The 24,556-nt window shown below is 41.2% G+C and overlaps 1 protein-coding gene across 1 annotated transcript in view; it reads right to left on the bottom strand.

Moving 5' to 3' along the window:
* Positions 1-24,556, bottom strand: part of IP6K3 (inositol hexakisphosphate kinase 3) — a gene marked incomplete at both ends in the record, with an annotated part of 401,291 nt that overhangs the window by 148,268 nt on the left and 228,467 nt on the right. Inside the window, 1 exon segment of the mRNA XM_082246392.1 lies at positions 23,630-23,802. Within this exon segment, the coding sequence (XP_082102518.1) occupies positions 23,630-23,802 (173 nt within the window).

Here is a 24,556-nt window from a genome sequence, read left to right as displayed (position 1 = left end):
CCCCCTTCCCCCTTCATAATGGCACGCGACAGGGATGCCCTTTATCGCCCCTTTTGTTTGCCATTTCCCTAGAGCCCTTTTTATCCACTATTAGGCATTCCAACGATATACATGGTGTCACTGTGAACCGTCAGACGCATAAATACGCAGCTTATGCGGATGACATCCTTTTTTTCATCCAACAACCTCGTATCTCTTTACCTGTACTCTTACGAGCCTTCGCAGACTTCCGCCACCTCTCAAACTTCAAGATCAACATGTCTAAATCCGAAATATTAAACATTAATCTCCCCCGTACTGAAGTCTCCGCTTTGTCCCCACATTTCCCATTTCAATGGTGTCCAGACAAATTGAAATACCTAGGTATTTATCTAACCCCCCGCTTGGATAATTTGTTCCATCATAACTACATTCCCCTATTGAATACGATCAAATCAGATCTTCGGCAGTGGTCCTCTTTACACCATTCCTGGTTAGGCAAGACCAACATAGTTAAGATGAACATTTTGCCTGGTATTCTATTTTTTTTTCAAATGTTACCGCTGGGTGTTCCTATTGGGCTTTTTACTATTTTGCAGTCTTTGCTTTCCAGGTATATTTGGCAGGGCAGGCGCCCCAGGATTGCTAGGACGACGCTTTTTTTCGTCCAAAGCGTTGTGGGGGACTTGCTCTCCCTAGTATCAGGGACTATTTCCGGGCGGTCTCACTAACCCGTGTGGCTGATTGGAAGTACTCTATTAGTTCTAAATTATGGGTACAGCTGGAATACGATCTATGTGACCGAGACTTGTCTGCAGTACCATGGATTCCAAGGTCCGCCAGGGCCCTCTCCCCAAACACCTCTCCCCTGACCCTATCAACCTTGTCTGTCTGGGATTCCATGCATACAAAGTTTTCCTGGAACTACAACTCTCCTTTAATGCCTCTGCTGAATCACAATCACTTCATGCCTGGCAAACTGGATGCTGGATTTAAAAATTGGTCTCCTAAGACTCCCCTCTTACTGTCCCACGTAACCCACTCTAATACTGTGAAGCCACTTAGCCACATTTTGGGCTCCAGCCCCGCAACGGACATGGACCATTGGAGACACAGACAGCTATCCAGGTTCATAGCTGCTCTTCCACGTCCGATGCGCGACTCCAAGGATTTGAACCCAATTGAGGCAATATTGTCCCCTCGGGACCCCCCCCCCCTTCACTCCACCTCGCAGTTTTACAAGGCACTTATCTCATTGCAAGGCCAACCCTACCCGGATTTCTTACACAAGTGGGAACTGGATATTGGATCTCAAATTTCCGATAGTCGGAAGGACAAAATTCTTGCATTGGCTCACATTTCCTCTCTCTCCACCAAGGTGGCGGAATCCAACTACAAATTATTGTCCCGTTGGTACTATACCCTGCGGAAAATGCACTTTATTTCTCCGGCCATCTCCCCGTTATGTTGGAGGGGATGCGGAGATACTGCATCGCACGCACATATCTGGTGGCACTGTTCAATAATACAACCATTCTGGATGGAAGTCCTTCGGCTTATACATGTGATCACGGAAGTTACTATCCCATCAGATCCTTGGGTTGTCCTGCTGCATGGAACTAACATGCCGCTCTCTAAGTACAAAAGATCAATGATCCCTCATATGCTTAATGCGGCCAAAGCCCTGATCCCCGCCCTTTGGGGCTCACCGACCATTCCCAAGATATGTCACTGGCTACGGAAAATTGATATGACATACCAATTAGAGGAACTTACTTTCATAGCCCGTGACAAACTGGACCGTTTTCACTCTGCCTGGCAACCTTGGTCTTCTTTTAAAAGCACTTCTTCCTATGTGGCCCTACTCACTGAGGACACCCCCCTTGGTTTATCACCTTCTAATGTAATCCTATCTGATTAAAGTTTTTATTATTTGGTACATAAGTCACCCGTGGCCTACTTTCCCACCCTCCCCTCCCCCTTCTTACCCCCTTTTTTTCTCCCTGCTGCTCTCTCCTTTTCTTTTTCTTTCCTTTCTGCTTTTTACTATCCTTTCACTTTCCTATAGGCTATCTCTGACATTGGTTCTATGATGCAAGATGTTGTGCTATTAGTGTGTTTTCCCAGACTTTTCATTACTGGGCGTGCTTGACGCGCACTGAGATGTTCGTATACTCATTGATATTGTTCCATGTTTTTATACCGTATCTAATGTCGGATTGTATGGTCTATGTTCTGTTTTTCTTTGTCTTCTTGAAAAAATGTTTTTCAATAAACAGAAATTAAACAAAAAAAAACACTGGGTGACGTGGCGAGTCCCATAAGTGCAGTTGAAGCTGGTGCGGTGGCTAGCACGAGTAGTAGCCCGCAGCCACCGCGTATTCGAAGACAGGCTCGTAGAGCCCATAGTGCCCTCCCTGATGTTCGGGCATATCCCAATTGGCAACCCACTGATTCTACAGCGCCAGTACTTCCCCCATTCACTGCCCAACCTGGAATCCACGTGGAGACAGCTGGTTTTTACGCCCCTGAACTTTTTTGAGCTGTTCTTCACGGAAGATCTTTACGGATCTATTGTGGATCAATCAAATTTATACGCACAATAATTTAACGCCGCCAGCCGAAATTCGCCCCTTGCCAGACCATTCGGCTTTAAACCTATAACGGTTTCCGATTTTAAAAACTTTCTGGGCCTTTCCCTCCACATGGGCATAACTTAACAGAGTGAATTGCAGCTATATTGGTCCACTAGCCCACTTCACTATATGCGCATGTACTCTGCCTCCATGTCCAGGGCGAGATACGAGCAAATTCTGCGATTTATGCATTTCAGCAACAATTAAATCTGTCGTCCTCGGGGAGACCCTGCATGTGATCGGCTCCACAAAATTCGGCCGCTCATAGACCACTTCAATCAGCGTATTGCAGCCTTGTTTACCCCCGAACAAGTTGTCTGCGTTGACGAGTCCCTGATTAAATTTACTGGCCGCCTTGCTATGAAACAGTACGTCCCCAGCAAGCGTGCCAAGTGGTCAAGCTGTATAAACTGTGTGACAGGGCCACAGGTTATACAGTTAGTTTTCGGGTCTATGAGGAAAAAGATAGCTGTGTGGAGCCCCCCAACTGCCCAGACTACATAGGGAGCAGCGGCAAGATAGTTTGGGACTTGGGGTCACCCTTATCCGGAAAGGGGTATCATTTGTACGTGGACAACTTCTACACAAGCGTGCCACTATTTAGTCATCTTTCTGAATTACAAATTGGCGCATGTGGCACCGTGCGACCTAATCGCCGGGAGTTCCCCCAACGGCTTGTAAATTCCCGTCTTAGTCGGGGGGCGAGAGCCTGCTTGAAAATGGACAAATTGCTTGCAGTGAAGTGGAGGGATACACAAGATGTTTATGTTCTGTCCTCCCTTCACGCAGACACGACGATCCAAATTCCTACGGCAACTGGCGTTATGGAGAAAACCACGAATCTAACCTTTGTCCACGAATATAACCTTAATATGGGAGGGGTGGACATTAATGACCAGCTTTTGGCGCCGTATTTAGTTGCCCGTAAAGCCAGACGCTGGTACAAAAAAGTGTCTGTTTATTTATACCAATTGGCTATGCTGAACGCCTTTGTCCTATACAGGGCGTCAGGACGAACTAGATCCTTCCGGGAATTCCAGGAAGCGATCATCCTTGCCTACCTTTACCCAGGAGGCATGCCTGCCCAACTTCCCCTTCCAGATGCAGTGAGCCGGCTGCATGAGAGACATTTTCCACATGTCCTCCCGAGTAACCCTACCCAAAGACGACCCCAAAGAAGATGTCGTGTCTGTAGCAGGCGCAGGTGTAGGTGTGACACCTGCTATTATTGTCCCAGATGTCCTGACCAACCTGGTCTCTGCATCGGGGAATGTTTCGAGCGCTACCATACACTAGTGGAGTTTTAGTGTAGGGTACAGCATGACACAGTGTAGGGCACACAAATACAGGGTCTCGAAAACATATTCGATGGCTATCGACATTTTGAGAGACCCAAGCTGGAAAATCGCAGTTCAGAGAAAAAAACAGTTAGCAAAAAAAAATAAAAGAATCCAAAAACAGTTGTTGTGTCAGTCATTTTATATGTTCTTCTGCTCTTCCTACTGTACTTTGTTTGTTTTTCATTATTTTGTTAACCTGTTTCTCTTGCAGGTACTCGTTGGCTGCCACATTGATTTTATATATTCTGACACAAACAGCGTTTGCGCTCAGCATATATGGATACCTTTGCTGGCAGCAGCTGTGGTGATTTTCTGATTTCAGCACTGCAGTTAAAATACTATTTAGGTATACGTGGAATATTGTCGTGTATACCCGTCATTAAATTCAGTGGGTGGATGTTTGGGCAGTTAATGATGGGTAATAATGCACAATATTCCTGTGCTGATTTCTGATTGGTTCTCTTTTTTTTTTGTTCAGCCCACAGGCTGCATGAAAAAAAAAAACCTACACTATATGCCTATATGCCAAACAAGGACCAGCAATGTACTGGTACGTTGCTGGACTTTGAGTGGTTATACCAGGATGATACCTGCAGATTTAGGCATCATCTTGGTATTGTTTTTTACAGCCAGCGGTCAGCTTACATGTAAAAGCAATCCTAGTGGATAATTGGCCGCTAGACTGCTTTTACATGCAGTGGGAGGGGACTCCCCCCCCCACCGCCGCCTTCCGTGGTTTTTCTCGGGCTCTCCTGTCCCACCGGTTAACCCGAGAGTGCAGCCGGTGGTTCAATTATCTAACCATAGAGCTAATTGGAGATGAGAATGGCTCCAATCATCTCTATGGCCTAAGATACCGGAAGCTACGAGCATTTCATGACTTCAGTTTCGCCAGAAATAAACAGGGCCATTGGGAAAGTATTTTATCACACCAATTTTGGTGTGGTCAGATGCGTTAAGGTCAGAGGAGAGATCTAGAGTCTAAAAGACCCCAATTTTTTAAAAAAAAGAGTACCTGTCACTACAGATTGCTATCATAGGGGATATTTAAATTCACTGTGATTACAATAAAAATTATAAAAAAAAAATAAAATGAAAGGAAAGGTGTCAAAATAACATAAAAAAGCAAAAAAAAATAAAAATAAAAATAAAGCCCCCCCCCCCCCTGCTTGTGCACAATGGCGCACGCAAGCGTTGGTCTAGTGTCATATGTAAACCGCAATTGCAGCATGCATATGAGGTATCGCCGCGAACGCCAGGTCGAGTGCAGTAATTCTTGCAGTAGACCTCCTCTGTAATTCTAAAGTGGTAACCTGTAAAGACTTTTAAAGGCTTTTAAAAATGTTACTTAGTTTGTTGCCACTGCACAGTCATGCACAATTTTTAAAGCATGTCATGTTTGGTATCTATGTACTCGGCATAAGATCATCTTTTAACAAACAAATTGTAATTATATAGTGTATTTGTGCAATTTTTTTTTTTTTTTTTGCAGAAATTGCGTTTGGAAAATCTGTGCGCAAATACCGTGTGACAAAAAAATTTGCAACATCCACCATTTTATTCTATAGGGCCTCTGCTTTAAAGAAATATATAATGTTTGGGGGTTCAAAGTAATTTTCTAGTAAAAAAAAAATATTTTTTCATGTAAACAAAAAGTCACAGAAAAGGCTTGGTTTTCAAGTGGTTAGAAGAGTGGGTGATGTGTGGCTAAGATTGAGCATAAAATGCCGGGACAGTTCAAACACCCCCCAAATTACCCCTTTTTAAAAAGTAGACACAAAAAGCTATTTGCTGAGAGGCATATTGAGTCCATGGAGTATTTTATATTTTGCCCTAAGTTTCAGGAAGATGACAATTTGTTTTTTTTTTTTGTTTTTTTTTTACAGAAAGTTGTCACTAAATGATATATTGCTCACACATGCCATGGGAATATGTGAAATGACACCCCAAAATACATTCTGTTGCTTCTCCTGAGTACAGAGATATCACATGTGTGAGACTTTTTGGGAGCCTAGCTGTGTACGCGACCCCGAAAACAAATCCCCATCTTCAGGTTTTCTAATGGCGTAAATTGCTGATTTTACCACTGCACTACCTGTCACAGTTTCAGAGGCCCTGAAATTTCAAGATTGCACAAAACCCCCCCCAAATGACCCCATTTTGCAAAGTAGACACTCTAAGCTATTTGCTGATAGGCATGATGAGTCCATGGAATAGTTTATATTTTGCCACAAGTTTCGGGAAGATTATTATTATTTTTTTTTTTTTTTACACAAAGTTGTCAGTAAATGATATAATGCTCACACATGCCATGGGTATATGTGAAATGACACCCCAAAATACATTCTGCTGCTTCTCATGAGTACAGGGATACCCCATGTGTGAGACTTTTTGGCAGTCTAGCCGTGTAGAGGACCCGGAAAACCAATCCGCACCTTCTGGCTTTCTAAGTGCGTAAAAATCTCACTCCTTGCTACCTATCACACTTTTTGAAGTCCATGAAATGCCAAGATGGCACAACCCCCCCCCCCCCCCAAATGACCCCATTTTGCAAAGTAGACACTCCAATCTATTTGCTAAGAGGCATGGTGAGTATTTTGCAGCTCTCATTTTTTTGGAAAATGAAGAAAAAAACAGGAAAATGCATTTTTTTTTCCTCTTTTTTAAATTTCCAAAACTTTGTGACAAAAAGTTAGATCTGCAAAACACTCAACATGCCTCTCTGCAAATAGCTTAGGGTGTCTACTTTCCGAAAAGTGCTGTCTTGGCATTTCATGGCCTCCGAAACTGTGATAGGTAGTCAGGAGTGAAATCAACAATTTACGCCCTTGGAAAGCCTGAAAGTGGGGATTGGGTTTTGGGGTCCTGTACTCGGCTAGACTGCATAAAAGTCTCACACATGGGGTATCCCTGTACTCAGGAGAAGCAGCAGAATGTATTTTGGGGTGTCATTTCACATATACCCATGGCATGTGTGAGCAATATATCATTTACTGACAACTTTGTGTAAAAAAAAATATATATATATACTGTATATATATCTATATAGTTCCCGGAACTTGTGGCAAAATATAAAATATTCCATGGACTCACCATGCCTCTCAGCAAATAGCTTGGGGTGTCTACTTTCCCAAATGGGGTCATTTGGGGGGGGGGGGGGTTGTGCTATCTTGGAATTTTAGGGCCTCCGAAACTGTGACAGGTAGTGCAGAGGTGACATGCACAATTTACACCATTAGAAAACCTGAGAGTGTTGATTGGTTTTCGCGGTCCTGTACACAGCTAGACTCCCAAAAAGTCTCACACATGGGGTATCTCTGTACTCAGGGGAAGCAGTAGAATGTATTTTGGGGTGTCATTCCACATATATCCATGGCATGTCTGAGCAATTTATCATTTAGTGACAACTTTGTGTTAAAAAAATAAAAAAAAAATAAAAAAAAATTAAATTTTCCCGAAACTTGTGGCAAAATATAAAATATTCCATGGACTCACCATGCCTCTCAGCAAATAGCTTGGGGTGTCTACTTTCCAAAATGGGGTAATTTGGGGGGGTTTTATGCTATCTTGAAATTTCAGGGCCTCCGAAACTGTGATGGGTAGTGAGGAGTAAAATCAAAAATTTACGCTATTAGAAAACCTTAAGATGGTGATTGAATTTCGGGGTCCCGTACACAGCTAGGCTCTCAAAAAGTCTCACACATGGGGTATCCCCATACTCAGGAGAAGTGGCAGAATGTATTTTAGGGTGTCATTCCACATATACCTATGTCATGTGTGAGAAATTTATCTTTTAGTGACAACGTTGTGTAAAAAAAAAAATTACATATTCCCAAAACTACTTTCCAAAATGGGGTAATTTGGGGGGGTTTTGTGGTATCTTGACATTTCAGGGCCTCCTAAACCGTTATAGGTAGTGAGAAAATGCAATGAAAAATGTACGCCCTTTGAAATTCTGATGGTGGTGATTTGTTTTCGGGCTCCCGTACACTGTTAGGCTCCCAAAAAGTCTCACATATGTGATATACCTGTACTCAGGAGAAGCAGCAGAATATATTTTGGGGTGTAATTACACATATACCCATGGCATGTGTGAGCAATATATCATTTCAATGACATCTTTGTGTAAAAAAAAAAAAAAAAAAAAAAAATTTTTAAGTCATTTTTCAAACACCTGTGACAAAAAAAAAAATGAAATATTTAATGAGCTCAACATGCCTCTCAGAAAATTCCTTAGGATGTCTACTTTCCAAAAAGTGGTAGTTTGGGGGGGGTTTGTACTGCCCTGCCATTTTAGCACTTCATGAAATGAGATAGGCAGTCAGAAATTAAAGCTGTATTTACACCATAGTTTGTAGACGCTATAACTTTTGCGCAAACCAATAAAAATACGCTCATTGAAATTTTTTTTGTCAAAGACATGTAGCTAAATACATTTTGGCCAAAAAATATGACATAAATTGAGTATATTGGATATTTTTTAAAAGACAAAGTTGAAAATGTAATTTTTTCGCAAAATTTTCGCTCTTTTTTTATTAATATCGCAAAAAATAAAAAGCGCAGAGGTGATAAAATACCACCAAAAGAAAGCTCTGTTTGTGGGAAAAAAAGGACATAAATTTAGTTTGGGTACAGCATTGCATGACCACACAATTGTCAGTTAAACTCACGAAGTGCCAAGTTGAAAAAAGGGGTCTGGTCAGGAAGGGGGTAAAATCTTCCGGGGCTTAAGTGGTTAACAACCACTTTAAATAAATTTAAATTTAAATTTTAAATAAATTTAAAAAAAAGTTTTCTAATATTGTCCTTTTCAGTTTTTGGCCAAGTGCATCTGGAATTTTTGGTTTGCGGCACCGGAATTTTTATTTTGGTGCACCACTTTTTGAAAGAGGAAAATTACTGTTGTAGTCACCTCTATTACAGTGATAGCAGCTGTCTTCCGGGTCCCATTTCTAGCGGCTGCCCTGCTGCATAGCAATCAGGGGGGTTGTCGATCTTCTGCCATAGGTGCCATTCACAGGATGCCTTGCATTTTTCTCAGTGAATAGAAAGTGTTCTCTGACTGGATAAGGTGCAGATCTTGACTTGCTTCTCCACCTAACCAATCAGAGAACACCTTGCATTCACTGAGAAAAATGCAAGGCGTTCTGTGAAAGGCCCCTGTGCTACCACCCCCATTTGTTTACCATACAGCAATGGGGATAAAACAGCCATGCGGGTTCAAGTCATTGAAAAGGTCAGGACACCTAAGCGAGGGGGCGATGCCTTTCGATCCCTTTGCCGTAAGGAAGTATTTTGGATTTTCCATTTGCAGAGTCGCATTCCGCTCAGACTCAACTTTGAGTGGGATGTTAGCCATTTTTATGAGTAAATTTAGTGGTTGCCTTTCCCCCACCATTCTGCGATCCAGGTACCTTTTTTAGATCTGATAACATATCCAGTCATGTGTTGTGGCAGCTCCCCTCTTTTTCTTCCCCCTCTTTCTCTCCCCCCCCCCCTTTCTCACCCTTTCCCCTCCCCCATTCTCCCTTCCCTGTTCCTTTTTTCCTCTTTTTTCACATTGCTCTATGCCATGTATTTTTCAGTATTTTTATAAGATCCATATTTATGATCATGCTAGTGTTCCGTTATCCACATACATTTCTGTATGGGCACATTTCCACAAACTATTTTTTTGGGTATACTTTACATTATGGTTTATTCTCCTTTTAGGTGGATTACATGTGTCCGCATGGTTAATGTGTTGGGGATAGTTTCCTTGTAATGTATACATGGATGCACGAGTTCATGCATCCCTCTGTGGTGATAGTACACCATATGGAAGACACAATGATTATATGTACCTATTTTTGTATATTCATGTAGGAAGTGTATTCAGGTATGTGTGGGTGTATACAGACATACAGGTACATACACATACTACACAAAGGTTCTTACATTTGTTATAGTCATTATTCTTCTCTGTTTGTTACGTTGTATGTATTTACATTTTTTCCAATGTTTTTCATTGGTACTTTTTACACGTTTTTTTAAACGTTTTTCTATGTGATTGTCGGTCCAGGTCTTTGTGTGTATGGGTGAGTTCACGGTACACATGATGGGCTGGAACTTCAGCTTGATTTTTATATTTAAATCACCACTGAGATGCCCTTTGGGGCTGAGGCCAGGTGATTAATTGAGTTGTGCACAACTGCTGATTGTTACCGCCCCCGGTACACCTGTTTTCATTGGGGCGGTCTATTTAAGATCTATAGTCAGCTACAGTCATTGTAATGATTAAGCACAAGATGTATGTGTGAAACGCGTCTACGAGACTTTATGCTGGTGTCTTTGGTGTCATCACTTGCAACTTTTTGGAAATAAAGGTATTTGAAACCTATTGGAATCCCTGGATGTGCGGCTAATTCTTTTCCTACAGCAAGGCAGCTGCTTGGCATGAGACCTGGAAGAGAGTGGCAATCACTTTAGTAGCAGCAACTACTACAGTGATTCCTTGCTTCCACAGTGGTTCCACAGGTATTACCTATGTATACTTACATTGGTTCAAGCTGGACCAATGTAACTGTGCAATAAAATTGATGCTTTTATACAGGATTTATATTGTGACAAAAGTTTGTTCAATGCTTTACAATGTAAAGGGACACAGTACAGTTACAATACAATTCAGGACAAGAGAGATAGGAGGGCCCTACTTGTGAGAACTTGCAATTTAAAAGAGAGGGGCAAATTATATAAGATACATCTTACAAAAAAAATTAAATAAATGTTCTGAAATTCTGGATTCTATAATTGCATATTTTTTATATGCTTGACGTATCTCATGGTTGACTGGCTTCTCCCCACAGCTGTTATTGACTGGAAACCCTTTTAGAGATAATAAAGACACAGATGTTAAAATAGTGTATTTACTCCTTCAGCTGTAACTAGGAGTATAAATGACAGCACCACAGATATAAGTCCTACTCTCTTTACTCTCTTTAAATAAAAGCTTAGACCATTGGTCACATTATCTCTGAGGGGGATATCAGCCAATTTAAACTCTGATGTTTATCAGAGATCTGTGACTAGAAGTTTAGGATTTACATTGCATTTTATGTACATAAAAGAGCCAAAATCAACATTTTCCTTCAGACCGATTAGTATTTCAGGATTTTTGCTGGCTGCTGTTTATTTATCTTTGTCAACAGCATTGTTAACACTGTGTAGCGACCCTGCCATAAGCACTAGTGTCCCTATTCTCAATTAGTTAATCCTGGGCTGACTTCAGATTACTGTTGATTTTCCCTTAATATATTGATTACTTTTTACTGCTGCTGGGGATTGTCCCTGGCAATAGTGTACAATAATACCAGATATAATAATAGATAAATAATAGAGGATACAAAAACTAGAGTTATGAAGATGGCTCCCTGGTCAACCATAAAGGGGTTTATTGCCAATTTTGATGAATGCTGGGGAAGTGTATAAATATTTGGAAGCTTGCTTGCCTTCCAGGCTCTGCCTTGGGAGAATGTAGGGTGTAGTTTCTATCCTGACCTCCCAGGCCTACTCCCAGGGGAAGAAACATGTGCCTGAGAAGAGAAAGGCCTACTCTTGCACTGCCTGGCAGGAGGTGTTCCCTGGGAGGAGTGAAGCTGCTTTCTTGCCTGGAGCACTAGGGTGAAACATCATCTGCCAGAGAGTGTTCTGAATAGCAAGGTGAATGCCTAAACACTGCAGGAAGTCTGGTGGTCTGTCCAATGAGTGTGATGATGCAACTACTTATAGAAGAATACAGGCTTAAATGCTCTTTTTCCCTGTATCACTGTAGAAGGGGATACAGAATCTGCATATTGTTCTTTTAGATATCATTTGTCCTAACCCTCTCTCACTATTGGACTATATGAACTCTATTAACTGCCCAAAGTGATTGGTGCCCATCTTTTAACATCTTCGCTACACGTCAATAATCCTACCCTGAGTTGAAATGCCAACCCATCTAGCATCTGGGGATCTCTAATGGCCACTAAGGGGGTGCTATAATAGCATTAAGTTCACTTATTTAATTTTAGGTCTGCTTTTATAATATAATACACGCAGATCAGGTGAGCACATATCAACATAGAAAATATACACCAGGAATGGTAATATTTCAGATATTTGTACCTTTTACACAGTCACTATCAGCACTAAGTACATAAATCAAAATTGTCAGTAAAAATGTATTGCGTTCATTACTTGCTAGCAAACCTTATTCAGGAAATTGAAAATGATTCAAAATCTCACTCATAAAATAATCACCAACATACAAGAAATCAATCAGTAAATAATATGCTATCTGGGCACTCCCTCTTCTATTGTTTTTCTTATTAGAGATGTTTTCTGTGGTTTACTAGAGCTTGCAGTAGACCATGCATTAAGTCTGGACTTGCTGTCGCTTTGGTGGAGTGCTGGATGTATGGAAATCCATCTGTTCTCAATGCACTTTGAAGGTAGATGTTCTGAGTAAACATTCATTTTTTAATGTGGAAATTGCATTTAGCTCTCTGTACAGTTTGTTCTCCATGACAGTGCAGACCAAGAAAGACTCTCCCCCAACCACTTAGAAAAGAAAAAATGAATCACTACTCCTCACCCTCCTAATTGCATTTGATGATCCCAAGCCAAAAAGTGACACACAGCTTGGTGAACTCATCTGCATGTCTTTACATAGCAAGGTTACAAATTTGTTTAATTAATATAAAATAGATAAAAAACAAAATACTTAATCAGGGTACATTCCACCCTGTACTGCAACACAGCGCATGAATACAATACATTACAACACAGTTCCAATCATACAATAAGTACATTCACCCTGCGGTATGATGCCTAACGTGTTGCGCAGTACAACGTTTCCAGAGCCATTATGTCATGCATGACGCCGCTTTCCCCCAAAAAGCATTGACTGAGACAAATTGCCAAATTTGCAGCGCAATGTCTGAAGTGCAGTGCCTGGGTTAGAACCCTGTCCCGCATGTCCTACATAGCTCTGCGACCAAAAACAAAACATGCATCATTACAAAACATGCATCATTACAAACTTTCCAAACACAATTCAACAAGCAGTGAGTGTGATGAGGGATTGGAAAGGGGGGATAGGGGAGGGGAAAAAAGTTCATAGGCCTAAAGCTTTTTTGAAAGGATAAAGACACATTAGGGAGAGTGAGGGAAGGGGAAATCTTTCAGATGTCCCCTTCCTCCTTGAAGTCCATCAGGTTATAGTCTCTGAGCAGACTGTGGACCAGTCTCAATAGATATCCTCTCCCACTTGTGGATGAGGTGCTTTCTGGCACACAATGAAGCATCCTTAAAGCAACACATCCCCTGCCAGGCACCATCAATGTCCTCCTGAGAAAAAGTCCCAAAGAATAGCCAGTTCAGCACACCAAAATGTGTGATGACTGTCTGCGGCAAAAAAAACCTTCAGCTCTGGTTCCAGGGCCTTCAACAGCTCCTGTGCAAAGGGGCACACCCTTAAAATGCACAAAGCAGTTTTCTCCTTAATGATACAGCAGGGGCAGTACCTATATCTGCACAGGTTTCTGGCATCCAAAGGGGGTTGGATAAATGGCAACCCCCTTTGGACTGCCATCCATGCCAAATCCTTATGCCTGTTGGTGAGTCTCTTTGAAGAAATGTTCCTCCAGACCATCTTGTAGAGTGTCCTTGGCTCTCATCAACTTGTAGATAGTCTTTGGCTTCCACAAGTTGGGCTTAATACCATGTAGCCCCTGCTCCTTGATAAACTTAAAAGTGTCCAGCGAGGCAGGAGGAAAAATGGGAAATGGAGTTTCCACCAATGTTCTGGCCACCAAAGTCCTGCAGATGCAGTTGCAAGCAAAGAACACCCTCAATTGAATTGTCGGGCACTCCCTTACTGATGCTGATGATGAAGTATAACAAATATAATTTTGGTCCAGGATAAATGGTTGATGCCTGTCAGAATTTCAGAGATTTTCCCTCATTTCCTGTCACAGAAAGGAAATCTCCAAACGCAGACACTTATCACCTGAACACCCATTAGAAAATTTCTTCTATCCTCCTATACAAGTAACCACTGAAAAATTGTGGAATTACATCCATTTATTTTCCAATGAACGTGGTCACCAGGACAAATAGAGAGGTGAAATCCCACCCAGCAGGGGCACTGACAGGGCATAAACCAAAGATGATGTTGGTTCCAAACTTTACCTACTTTCCCATCCCTTATCTAAAAATATAAAAAAAAACTTTTAGGAGAAATACAGAAAGAGGCACTGAAATCTAGAAGCTCACAAATTACTTCTACTTACAGATGGAGGGAGACAACAGGAAGTGAGAAGAAATCTACCCCTAGGAAGGTAAATTTATGACTGTAAGAGTTATGGGAAAAAGGTCTACAATGGAGCTGTATCACCAATCCTTGTTTCCACAACAACCCAAAAATTTTCAAAATCCAATTGTCATAGGGACAGAAAAGGAGATAGCAAAACAAATGTTACAGGGGTGTTAGCTATTCCCTATGCTATCCAAAAAACATAAAAATTATTTTTTTTTGCTGGAGCTACACTTAAAAAATGTACCTGTCCCGACTTAAAAACAAATTAAACTTAAGAATAAACCTACAGACCCCATCTTGTTTGCAACCACGGGACTATCTGTATTAAAAAAGGCAAGCAGAGGGGGCGTGGTGACCGCCGAGACATCCGGCCGCATGTGATACCGCTGCTCCGCTGAGACCGGGGTTTAGAGAGACCTCCGTTATAGCAGCTGCCCGCTAATCACCGCCGGATAATCCCCCGCACCTCCGGAGACGCCTCACCACCACCGTGAGGCGCCACATCCACGAAAGTTGAACTTCTTCTTCCCGGCCATGAAAGCAGGTCTCCGCCAAGATGGCTGCGGCGCGCTCTTACCTCCTCTCCATCCAGCAGATGACCAGAGAGGCAGTTTTTTTTTAACATGTGACCAGCAGCAGAGGACTTGAAGATCCTCCTGCCATTGTTTCCCTGCAGACAGGCTTGAATATTACAGTACCATCATCCACATACAGAAAGAGAAGGGACAATGTAAATAAACAGTGCGTGTTAGTATCACTTTAAAGCTTAAAGAGCATATTACCCCAACATTTCATATTCCTGATATGAGTATGTGTTACCATAGATTTGTATGAAAAAGTATTCTATTCTCTTTGTATTGCCTCCTTTGTGTTAAATACCTGGTGAGCCTTCCTGTCCTCCTACTTTGACCACGCTCAGCAAGGAAGCACACTCATCACAGCGTGGTCAGTTTCCTTCCTTGTGTTCTTCTTGGGAGCATAGTCTGCCTGTACTCTAATGGTCAGGCTTGTGCTGACATGCCCCTGTGCACAGTTGTTCACTGGGGAGATCAGTGTGGTGCTGTTTCTCTGCCTCCTACTGACATGCCCCTGCAGTTACCATCCCCAGTTACCATCTCTAAGCCCCTTATGCAGCTGAGAACAGGGATCACAAGATCACCTATATAAAAAAATGATTTATCTTTTTTTATGTTTTGCCTTGCATTTCCATTTAATACTGAATGAGTTGTTTTACAAGTTAAGGGTTCACATATACTTTCAACTACTCTTTAGGAATAATATCCTAAAATTCCTTACTGACAGATTTGTAAACTGGCAGCAGAGCTTACAGAGGTGCCCATACATAAGTCTTCCAGGGACACTTGCACTTACCTTAGCTTCCTTTAAAGGATGCCCAAGAAAAATTGAAAACCAGAAAACATCAAAAAAATCTCTACTATTATTAGTTATCCATAACTTTAGAGGTAAATGGGGGCAATCCCCCCAAAAGAAAAAAAAAGTGTAACATTGTAGCTTTTATTTCTGATAGAGTGGAAACGGGTCTGAACTTCTTCTAGGTTTGTGTTGCAGTTTGTGTCCATATTATGGAGATTTCCCTTTACTCCAATGTATAGATCTTCTTTGCAAAGGAGATTGGGAGCAACATTTTCCTAAATTAATTATTCAATGTGTTCTATGCCTGAGATGGTCGTAAATAACTGTATGAACTATGTTAACCACTAAAGATTGCAATATATGCCAAAGGATCCTCTGATGCTGAAAGTTATAGGCCTTTGTTGCTAAAAAATGTCTCATATGGGTGAATGTGTATTATACTCGTTACATCATTAAATATAGTGTAACTGGTCACATACACTATGTTACCAAAAGTATTGGGACACCTGCCCTTACACGCACATGAACTTTAACGTCATCCCAGTCCTAGTCCGTAGGGTTCAATATTGAGTTGGCCCACCCATTACAGCTATAACAGCTTCAACTCTTCTGGAAAGGCTGTCCACAAGGTTTAGGAGTGTGTCTATGGGAATGTTGGACTATTCTTCCAGAAGCGCATTTGTGAGGTCAGGCCAGTCAAGTTCCTCCATCCCAAACTTGCTTATCCATGTCTTTACGGACCTTGCTTTGTTGCCTGGGTCCTTGTTTTCACTTTATGCTGTACACAGCACAAACATCACATGTGTACAGTGTATAGACTAGATTTTAAATAGCAACTTGCTGCTATGGCAAGATCCTCTGTAAAAAAAATACAGCTTTGTGTATGATCACTCAACGCTTTGAAATGTTAGACTCTGGACATATAGCAAGTTGTTGAGACCATCCATATGTTATATGTCTACTATTGTAATAGCTGTATTATGTTCTATTTAAATGGTAATGCAGATTGTTATTTCATGTATTTTGTTTGTTCTGGTACATAAGCATGTTCTGTGCAGTGAACTCCATGAAAATACATGACCTCACAGCAGAAGCGTGATATAAGCTTTAGATTTGATATGCAGCTTTGAGATATAGATTAACAGGATTAAAGAACTGCAAATTTTCTTCCTACAATAGTCAAAGTTGATTGTGTCTCAACGTCTACTTTGTAGATCATTAAAATAATTATTTAAAAATCATGGTTGGGAAAACTTTTATCTGCATCAATGTGGAGTGAATTTGCAACAGAAATATAGGTCTTAAAGGAGCAGCAAATGTGTGATGTAAACAAGCTTTACTAGTGTATTTAGGCATGCTGCTTGTAAGGAGCCATGCATTTTAATAAAGTATGTGAGAAAGCGAATAATGGTAATCCATAAACTTTGCCTGCTTATGTTTTCACTCTATTTTTAGTTAGGATAGTATGGATCATTTCTCCCTGCAAGGTATATTTATTTAAAAAATAGTAGTAAAAAAAATAAAATACACCTTTTAATACGCGGTAGTAAGAAAAAAAAAATACACCTTTTAATATGCGATTTTATTAAAAATAATAAGTGAGAAAAAAAAAAAAAAAACCTTGAGTGTTAATGATGGTATGAAGAGGTGTAATGTGCATTATAAACCTTTAGCATGTTTAAAATAGCTCAATGCTCCCGTGAAATAGTGAAAAGAAAAAAAAAATATGCCACTCACACTTCCAGTTGCTGGTGCTCTCATTTATGAGCTTTTTAATAATAAATAAATCTATGTTTTATATCAAATCCCCCAGCCATTGTCAAAAGTGAGCAGAGTCAGCCAATGGCTCCACTCCTTAAAGCGGAGTTCCACTGGCTTTTGTGTTAATTAAAAGTCAGCAGCTACAAAAAGTGTAGCTTTCTACCCCCCCCCCAAAAAAAAATGACGTGCCAAATGTGACATGTCAGGGGTTCAGGACCACTTACAGAGGAAGTGCCACTTTTAAGTGGAACTCCACTTCAATGTAACTGGTTGCTTTACCTAACACTTCATCCTAATTTTCACATATTTTTTTTTTTAACCACTTACAGACCACCCACCGTGTATTTACGTTGCTACTATGATGTTAAATAACCAATTAATAGCAGCAGATAGCTGCCATAACCCCAGTATTTTTTTAAACGGCGGGCGGTCCACTTTATCCTTAACGTGGTCCCAGCAGCGGATTTGCTGCGGGATTACTTTTATGGGCAGTGGGAGAGGTGCCCCCTGCCGCCTCCCGGTCATTTTCCCCACTTACCAGGGCCGTAGGTAGCGGGGAATACAATCCGGTATTCTCCCCTTCTAGGCAGGAAGTTGAGTGAGGGCAAGCTGGCCCCCACTCGACTTTACGGCCTTGGAGGACCGGAGCATCAACATACGTCGCTTCCTCCCAACGGCCTTAAAGGGCCCATTTTTTTCATGATGAATATTTTATTTATTTTTTTGCTTTTTAGTGTAGATGTGAGATCTTTTTGACCCCAGATCTCACATTAAAGAGGTCCTGCCCTGCTTATTTCTATTACAAGGGATGTTTACATTCTTTGTATTAGGAATAAAAGTGATCAAAAACATTTGTTTTCAAAGGGACAGTGTAAAAATACAATTTAAAAAAAATAAGAAGAGAAAAAAAAAATGTAAATTCTAAACTGGTGACCTGTAGAAATTTTTAAAGCGTCGTCTATAGAGATTTTTAAGTAACAATGTTTGTCGCCATTGCACAGTTTTAAAGCATGACATGTTGGGTATCTATTTACTCGGCGTAACATTATCTTTCTCAATATAGAAAAAAATGGGGCTAACTTTACTGTTTAATTTTTTTTTAAATGCAGTGAAATTTATTTTTTCCAAAAAAATTGCGTTTGAAAGACCACTGCACAAATACCGCATGACAAAAGGTATTGCAACGACCACCTTTTTATTCTCCAGAGTCTTTGCTAAATATATATATATATATATATATATATATATAATTTTTGGGGGTTATAAGTAATTTTCTAGCAAAATTTAACTTGTACACAACAAGTGTGCGAAATAGGCCTGGTCCTTAAGTGGTTAATGAGGCCAATGGCCAGATTTCAATGCTCCAAAAGACAATTTTTAAAGTGAATCTTTTAGTAAGTCAGCATAAATAAATTTCTAAGATGTCATAATACAAAGCAACAGCAAATGTATTTATTAAAAATCAGTAGTTGAGCTCCAGACAAGTGAATTAGGCTGTTATGATGTAATCAGTCTGCTGCAGGCAGGCAGAAGTATTTCCTTAGTCTCCAAGCCTGGGGTGATCAAACTGCAACATTGTAACTTAGTAGCAAGGTGAGGGCAGTGTCAGATATTTGTTAACAAACAAAGAAGACAGGCAACAGGGACTTAGGAGCTAAGTTGAGGAGTAGGACCTCCAAGGTAGTATTTTCAAAAATACTACCTTTACCTCAAGCCACACCAGAGAGGCAGCGGAAGATTAGGGAAGTTAACAAGTGGCTGAGGAGCTGGTGTAGTAAGGAGGGTTTCAGGTTTCAGGTTCCTGGAGAACTGGGCCGACTTCTAAGTCGGCTAACAGCTCCTTAGTAGGGACGGATTGCACCTAAATGGGGAGGGTGCAACCGTACTGGGTGAGAAGATGGTCAACAAGTTAGAGAGGCTTTTAAACTAAGTGATGGGGAGAGGGTACAGATGTAGAATTAGCTAGCGAGAAGCAAGGTTCAGCGGGCACAAATGGGGACATTAGCGGCAGGGTGTTCAGAGTTCCTAAATCCAAGGTGGGTATGGGGAAAAAATCACAAGAGCAGCCTAAAAATAACTTCAAACGAGGATATAGTATACATCCCGTCAAAATTACGAGGTTTGTATACCAATGCTAGAAGCCTGGCCAACCAAGATGGGAGAGCTGGAGCTGCTGATGTATGAGGAGGACTTAGATTTTGTGGGGATTTCAGAGACCTGGTGACCATTCAGGGGTATTCCCTTTATCACAGATAGAGAAGGTAAAAAAGGGGGAGGGGGAGTGATATGTCTGTATATTAAGAACAGTGTACAGGTAAATATGAGGGATGATATTAATAATGGAGCTATGGATGAGGTAGAATCCCTATGGGTAGAACTTCAAAGGGAAGGCACTATGGGGATAGTAATATTGGGCGTATGCTATAGGCCCCCCAACCAGAGGGAGGAGGGGGAGGCAGACCTCCTTTCACAGATTGGATTGGTAGCAAGGATGGGAAATGTCATTATAATTGGGGACTTTAATTATCCAGATATAGACTGGGCAGAAGGAACCGCGCATTCATCAAAGGCTCAGCATTTCCTAAATGTTTTGCAGGACAATTTCATGGGTCAGGTGGTGAACGCACCGACAAGAAACAATGCAATACTAGACCTACTGATCACCACAGATATAGAATTAAGGGGCAACTTAGGAAACAGTGACCATAGGTCAATTAGTTTCAACTGCGCTCTTTGCTAAACAATATCAAATGGGATAGTACCCTGGGAACAAAGAACACAGAGGAAAAATGGGAGTGCTTCAAGAGAATAATCAACAAAGGGATTGTCCAGTGCATTCCAAAGGGGAACACATTTAAAGGAGCAAAAGTAAACCCTGGGGGGCTAAACTCCAACATAAAAATGCATATTAATACTAAAGAAAAGGCCTTTCAAAAAATATAAGGCTGAGGGGTCATTGGCAGCATTCAAGCATTACAAAGAGTGCAATAAGAAATGTAAAGGCGAAATCAAGGCAGCTAAAATAGAACACGAGAGACATATAGCAGAAGAGAGTAAAAAAAAAAAAACCCCAATAAATTCTTTAAGTACAGTAAAACCTTGGTTTGAGAGTAACTTGGTTTGAGAGCGCTTTGCAAGACAAGCAAAATTTTCAAATAAATTATGACTTGATATACAAGCGTTGTCTTGATATACAAGTAGCCTCAAGTCACAGCTGGGTATAAAAGAGAAGAGAGGCGCCTCTAAGTGTAGCAATATGATTTCATTTAATGAACATTTATCAACTCACGTGGTTGATGATTGGAACAGGCACATCTAGGGATGCAGACATCCAGGCTAAAGCTGTCCACATAGACCATCCTCTGCACCACCATCTAAGTCATCCCTTCCATGCTGCTCCTCGCTTTCAGATCACTTTACTGCAGGGTGGTCTTCCCGGTCAGGATTACAGACTAGCAGCCGGCCGTGCAGAAGATAGTCTATGTGGATAGCTTTGCCCCGGATGCCTGCATACTTAGATGTGCCTGTTTTATTCATCAACCATGTGAGTTGCTAAATGTTGTACCTTCATTAAATGGGAACCATATTGCTACACTTAGAGGAGCCTCTCTTCTCTTTTATACTCTGTAGCTCCTGTTGGATTTTGCTTCTAATCCCCTTGTGGAAGTGGCTATTTGTGGATGGACATTTTATGGTTATATAACCTATCGCAATGCTATAATCTTTTTATATGAACTATAAACTGAAGGACTTATGAATAAATGGTTGTGGAACGAATCATCTGAGGTTCCATTATTTCTTATGGGGAAATTCGCTTTGATATAAGAGTGCTTTGGATTACAAGCATGCTTCCGGAACGAATTATGCTCGCAATCCAAGGTTTTACTGTATATAAATAATAAGAAAGCGAAGCCAGAACACATTGGACGACCCATAAAAAACCCATAAAAGACGACGAAGGGAATCTGGCCACAGAGGACAGAGAGAAGACGAAAGTGTTAAATCATTTTTTCTCTTCAGTCTTCACAAAAGAATTGGGGGCTACACTAACCCAGCTTGTAATGCTAAATTAAATAATACACCTCAGGAAGTACCCCCATGGCTAACAGAAGACAGACTTAGAACTAAACTAGAGCAATTTAACATAAATAAATCACCGGACCAGATGGCTTGCACCCAAGGGTTCTTAAAGAGCTCAGCCAGGTGATAGCCAGACCATTATTCTTGATCTTTAAGGATAGTCTACAGGCGGGTATGGTGCCAGCTGATTGGAAAAAAGCCAATGTGGTACCAATATTTAAAAAAGGGCCAAGATATATCCCGGGTAACTATAGACCTGTCAGCCTAACATCAGTAGTCTGCAAGATTTTGGAGGGGATGTTAAGAGACTATATACAAGACTTTAGTAATGAAAACGGTATTATTAGTAGTAATCAGCATGGATTCATGAAAAATCGTTCTTACCAGAACAATCTATCTTACGTTCTATCTAACCTTCTACGATGATGTGAGTTGCCATCTAGATAAAGGAAGGCCTGTGGATGTGGTATATCTGGACGTTGCAAAGGCATTTGACACAGTTCCCCACAAATGCTTACTGTACAAACTAAGGTACATAGGTATGGACCATAGGGTGAGTACCTGGATAGAAAACTGGCTCCAGGGGAGAGTCCAGAGGGTGGTGATAAATGGGGAGTACTCAGATTGGGCGGGTGTGGAAAGTGGGGTCCCCCAAGGTTCTGTCCTGGGACCAATCCTGTTTAATTTATTCATAAACTATCTAGAGGAGGGGATATCCAGCACAATCTCGGAATTTGCGGATGATACTAAACTAACCATGCCAATATCTTCTATGCAGGATGTGGAAACCTTACAAGCAGACCTGAACAACATGACATATGAGGTTTAATGTTGAAAAATGTCAAGTAATGCACTTGGGCATCAGAAACACAAAAACAAGCTACTCACTAGGGGGGAAACCTCTGGGTGAATCGAAGATGGAAAAAGGACCTGGGGGTACTAGTGGACAACAGGCTTGGTAGTGGCATGCAATGCCAAGCTGCTGCAAGCAAAGCCAACAAAATATTGGCATGTATAAAAAAGGGGATTCACTCCAGAAATAAAGAGATTATTCTCCCACTCAACAAAACTCTGGTCCGGCCACATCTGGAGTATTCCATCCAGTTCTGGGCACCGGTCCTCAGAAAAGATGTGCTGGAACTGGAGAGAGAGTCCAGAGAAGGGCAACAAAAATAATTAGGGGAATGGAGGACATCAGCTATGAGGAAAGACTACAAGCACTGAACCTATTCTCTCTGGAGAAGAGACGATTGAGGGGGGATATGATATCAATGTATAAATACTGTACTCTGATGATCCTAGCATAAGGAACAAACTTTTCAGAGAAAGGGAATACAATAAGACACGTGGCCACTCACTAAAACTAGTGGAAAAATGGTTTAACCTTAAAATAAGTTCTTTACTGTCAGAGCAGCAAGGATGTGGAATTCTCTTCCACAAGCAGTGGTATCAGCAGGGAGCATTGAGAGTTTCAAAAAACTATTAGACCTTTAAGATGACAACATAAAGGGGTATACAATGTACGGTTAACAGCAAACACACACACACACATCATAGGTTTAACTGGATTGACTGATGTCTTTTTTCAACCTCACAAACTATATAACTATATGTAACTATGTAACAGAATTTTTCATGATGGTCTAATTTCAGCCAGTATTTCCAGTATTTCAGTTCAGGAAGTACAGTAGATGTCCACCCTGAACAAAAATGGCTCCATCTTTCTACAGAGAAAAAAAAGTGAAGGCATTGTTAGGAGGAACAATGTGATCCCTCTGAAAGGTAAGATTGACAAATACTTTATTACCCTTAGTCATTACTTAGTATCCTTTCCCATATCTGGTGCTAAACATGGACTGTAAGTGGAAATCAGAAATCCTTAGCTGCTGTAGTTTCCTGTAATACACCTTATATTGTTATATTATATTTGAAACAATCCTTTTGGCTAAAGCACAAACACTAAGCTACATTTATGATATGTATTGTTCTTTGTTCTTTTGTTTGAAACAATAACGTATCTCAGCAACAAATGGAATTCTTGATGAACTTCCCACTGTGTTCCACAGGTCTTGTTACCATACATGTGACCTTCATCCCATAACGCACCTTTGCAAGGATACTATACAGCTTGTTTTGGTGGCACTCAGAGGACTTCCGAGACAGATGTTGTTGATGACAGTGAAGCCCCCAAGGGTTGTAAGCCTGTTCGCCCAATGACTGGTTGAGGCTGCCGATCTGACAGGAAATTTCAGAATTGAACCAATTCTCAGCTTTATATGATGTCTTGGAACAGCTGTTGAAATTCAGTTAGAAATATGGTATTTTCTTTAACAATTTAGCATAAATATAAAGTTCCTGCAGACCTGTTAGTTTTTATCATTGAACCCCCTCTCCAATAAGATATGACAAATAAATGATATATGCTACAACGTAATAACCCAGGCACTTAGTTATAATTTCTTAAAGCGGAGTTCCAGCCTTTTCTGTGTTTATTAAAAGTCAGCAGCTACAAAAAGTGTATCTACTGACTTTTAATAAACAGACACTCACCTGTCCCACGGTCCAGCGATACGGCCGCCCCGAAGCCTCGATCCTCTCCCTCTGGTTTCGGCGGCGCCGTCATAACTGGTGTGGGCACCCGGCTGTGACAGTTTGCGGCTTCACAGCCGGGTACGCACTACGCATGCGCGAGTTGCACTGCGCGTCTTGATTGGCCGGCAATCTTCTGGGACCTCTTACATGTCCCAGAGGGAGGGAGGGGGAGAAGAGAACTTCCGCTCAGGGCGCCGCGGCGCTCTGAGCAGAAGTGTGAGCGGGTACCTGTCAAAACTAGGTACCCGTTCCCCCCCCCCCAAAAAAAATGACATGCCAAATGTGGCATGTCAAGGGGTCAGGACTATCTAAAGCAGAAGTTCCAATTTTGGGTGGAACTCCACTTTAAAGCTTCTAGTTGCTACAAACACTTTTTTCATACATTCTGTCTTTTGTAGCCCAATAAACACATACAATGGCTTGGGGAAAAACATACTATTAATTCAACCCCATTC

The sequence above is a fragment of the Pelophylax lessonae genome, assembly GCF_965119305.1.
Source record: "Pelophylax lessonae genome assembly, chromosome: 2".
In the NCBI taxonomy this organism is placed as follows: Eukaryota; Metazoa; Chordata; class Amphibia; order Anura; family Ranidae; genus Pelophylax; species Pelophylax lessonae.
The sequence above is the reverse complement of the archived record's forward strand: the minus strand, read 5'-3'. Positions and strand labels throughout refer to the sequence as shown.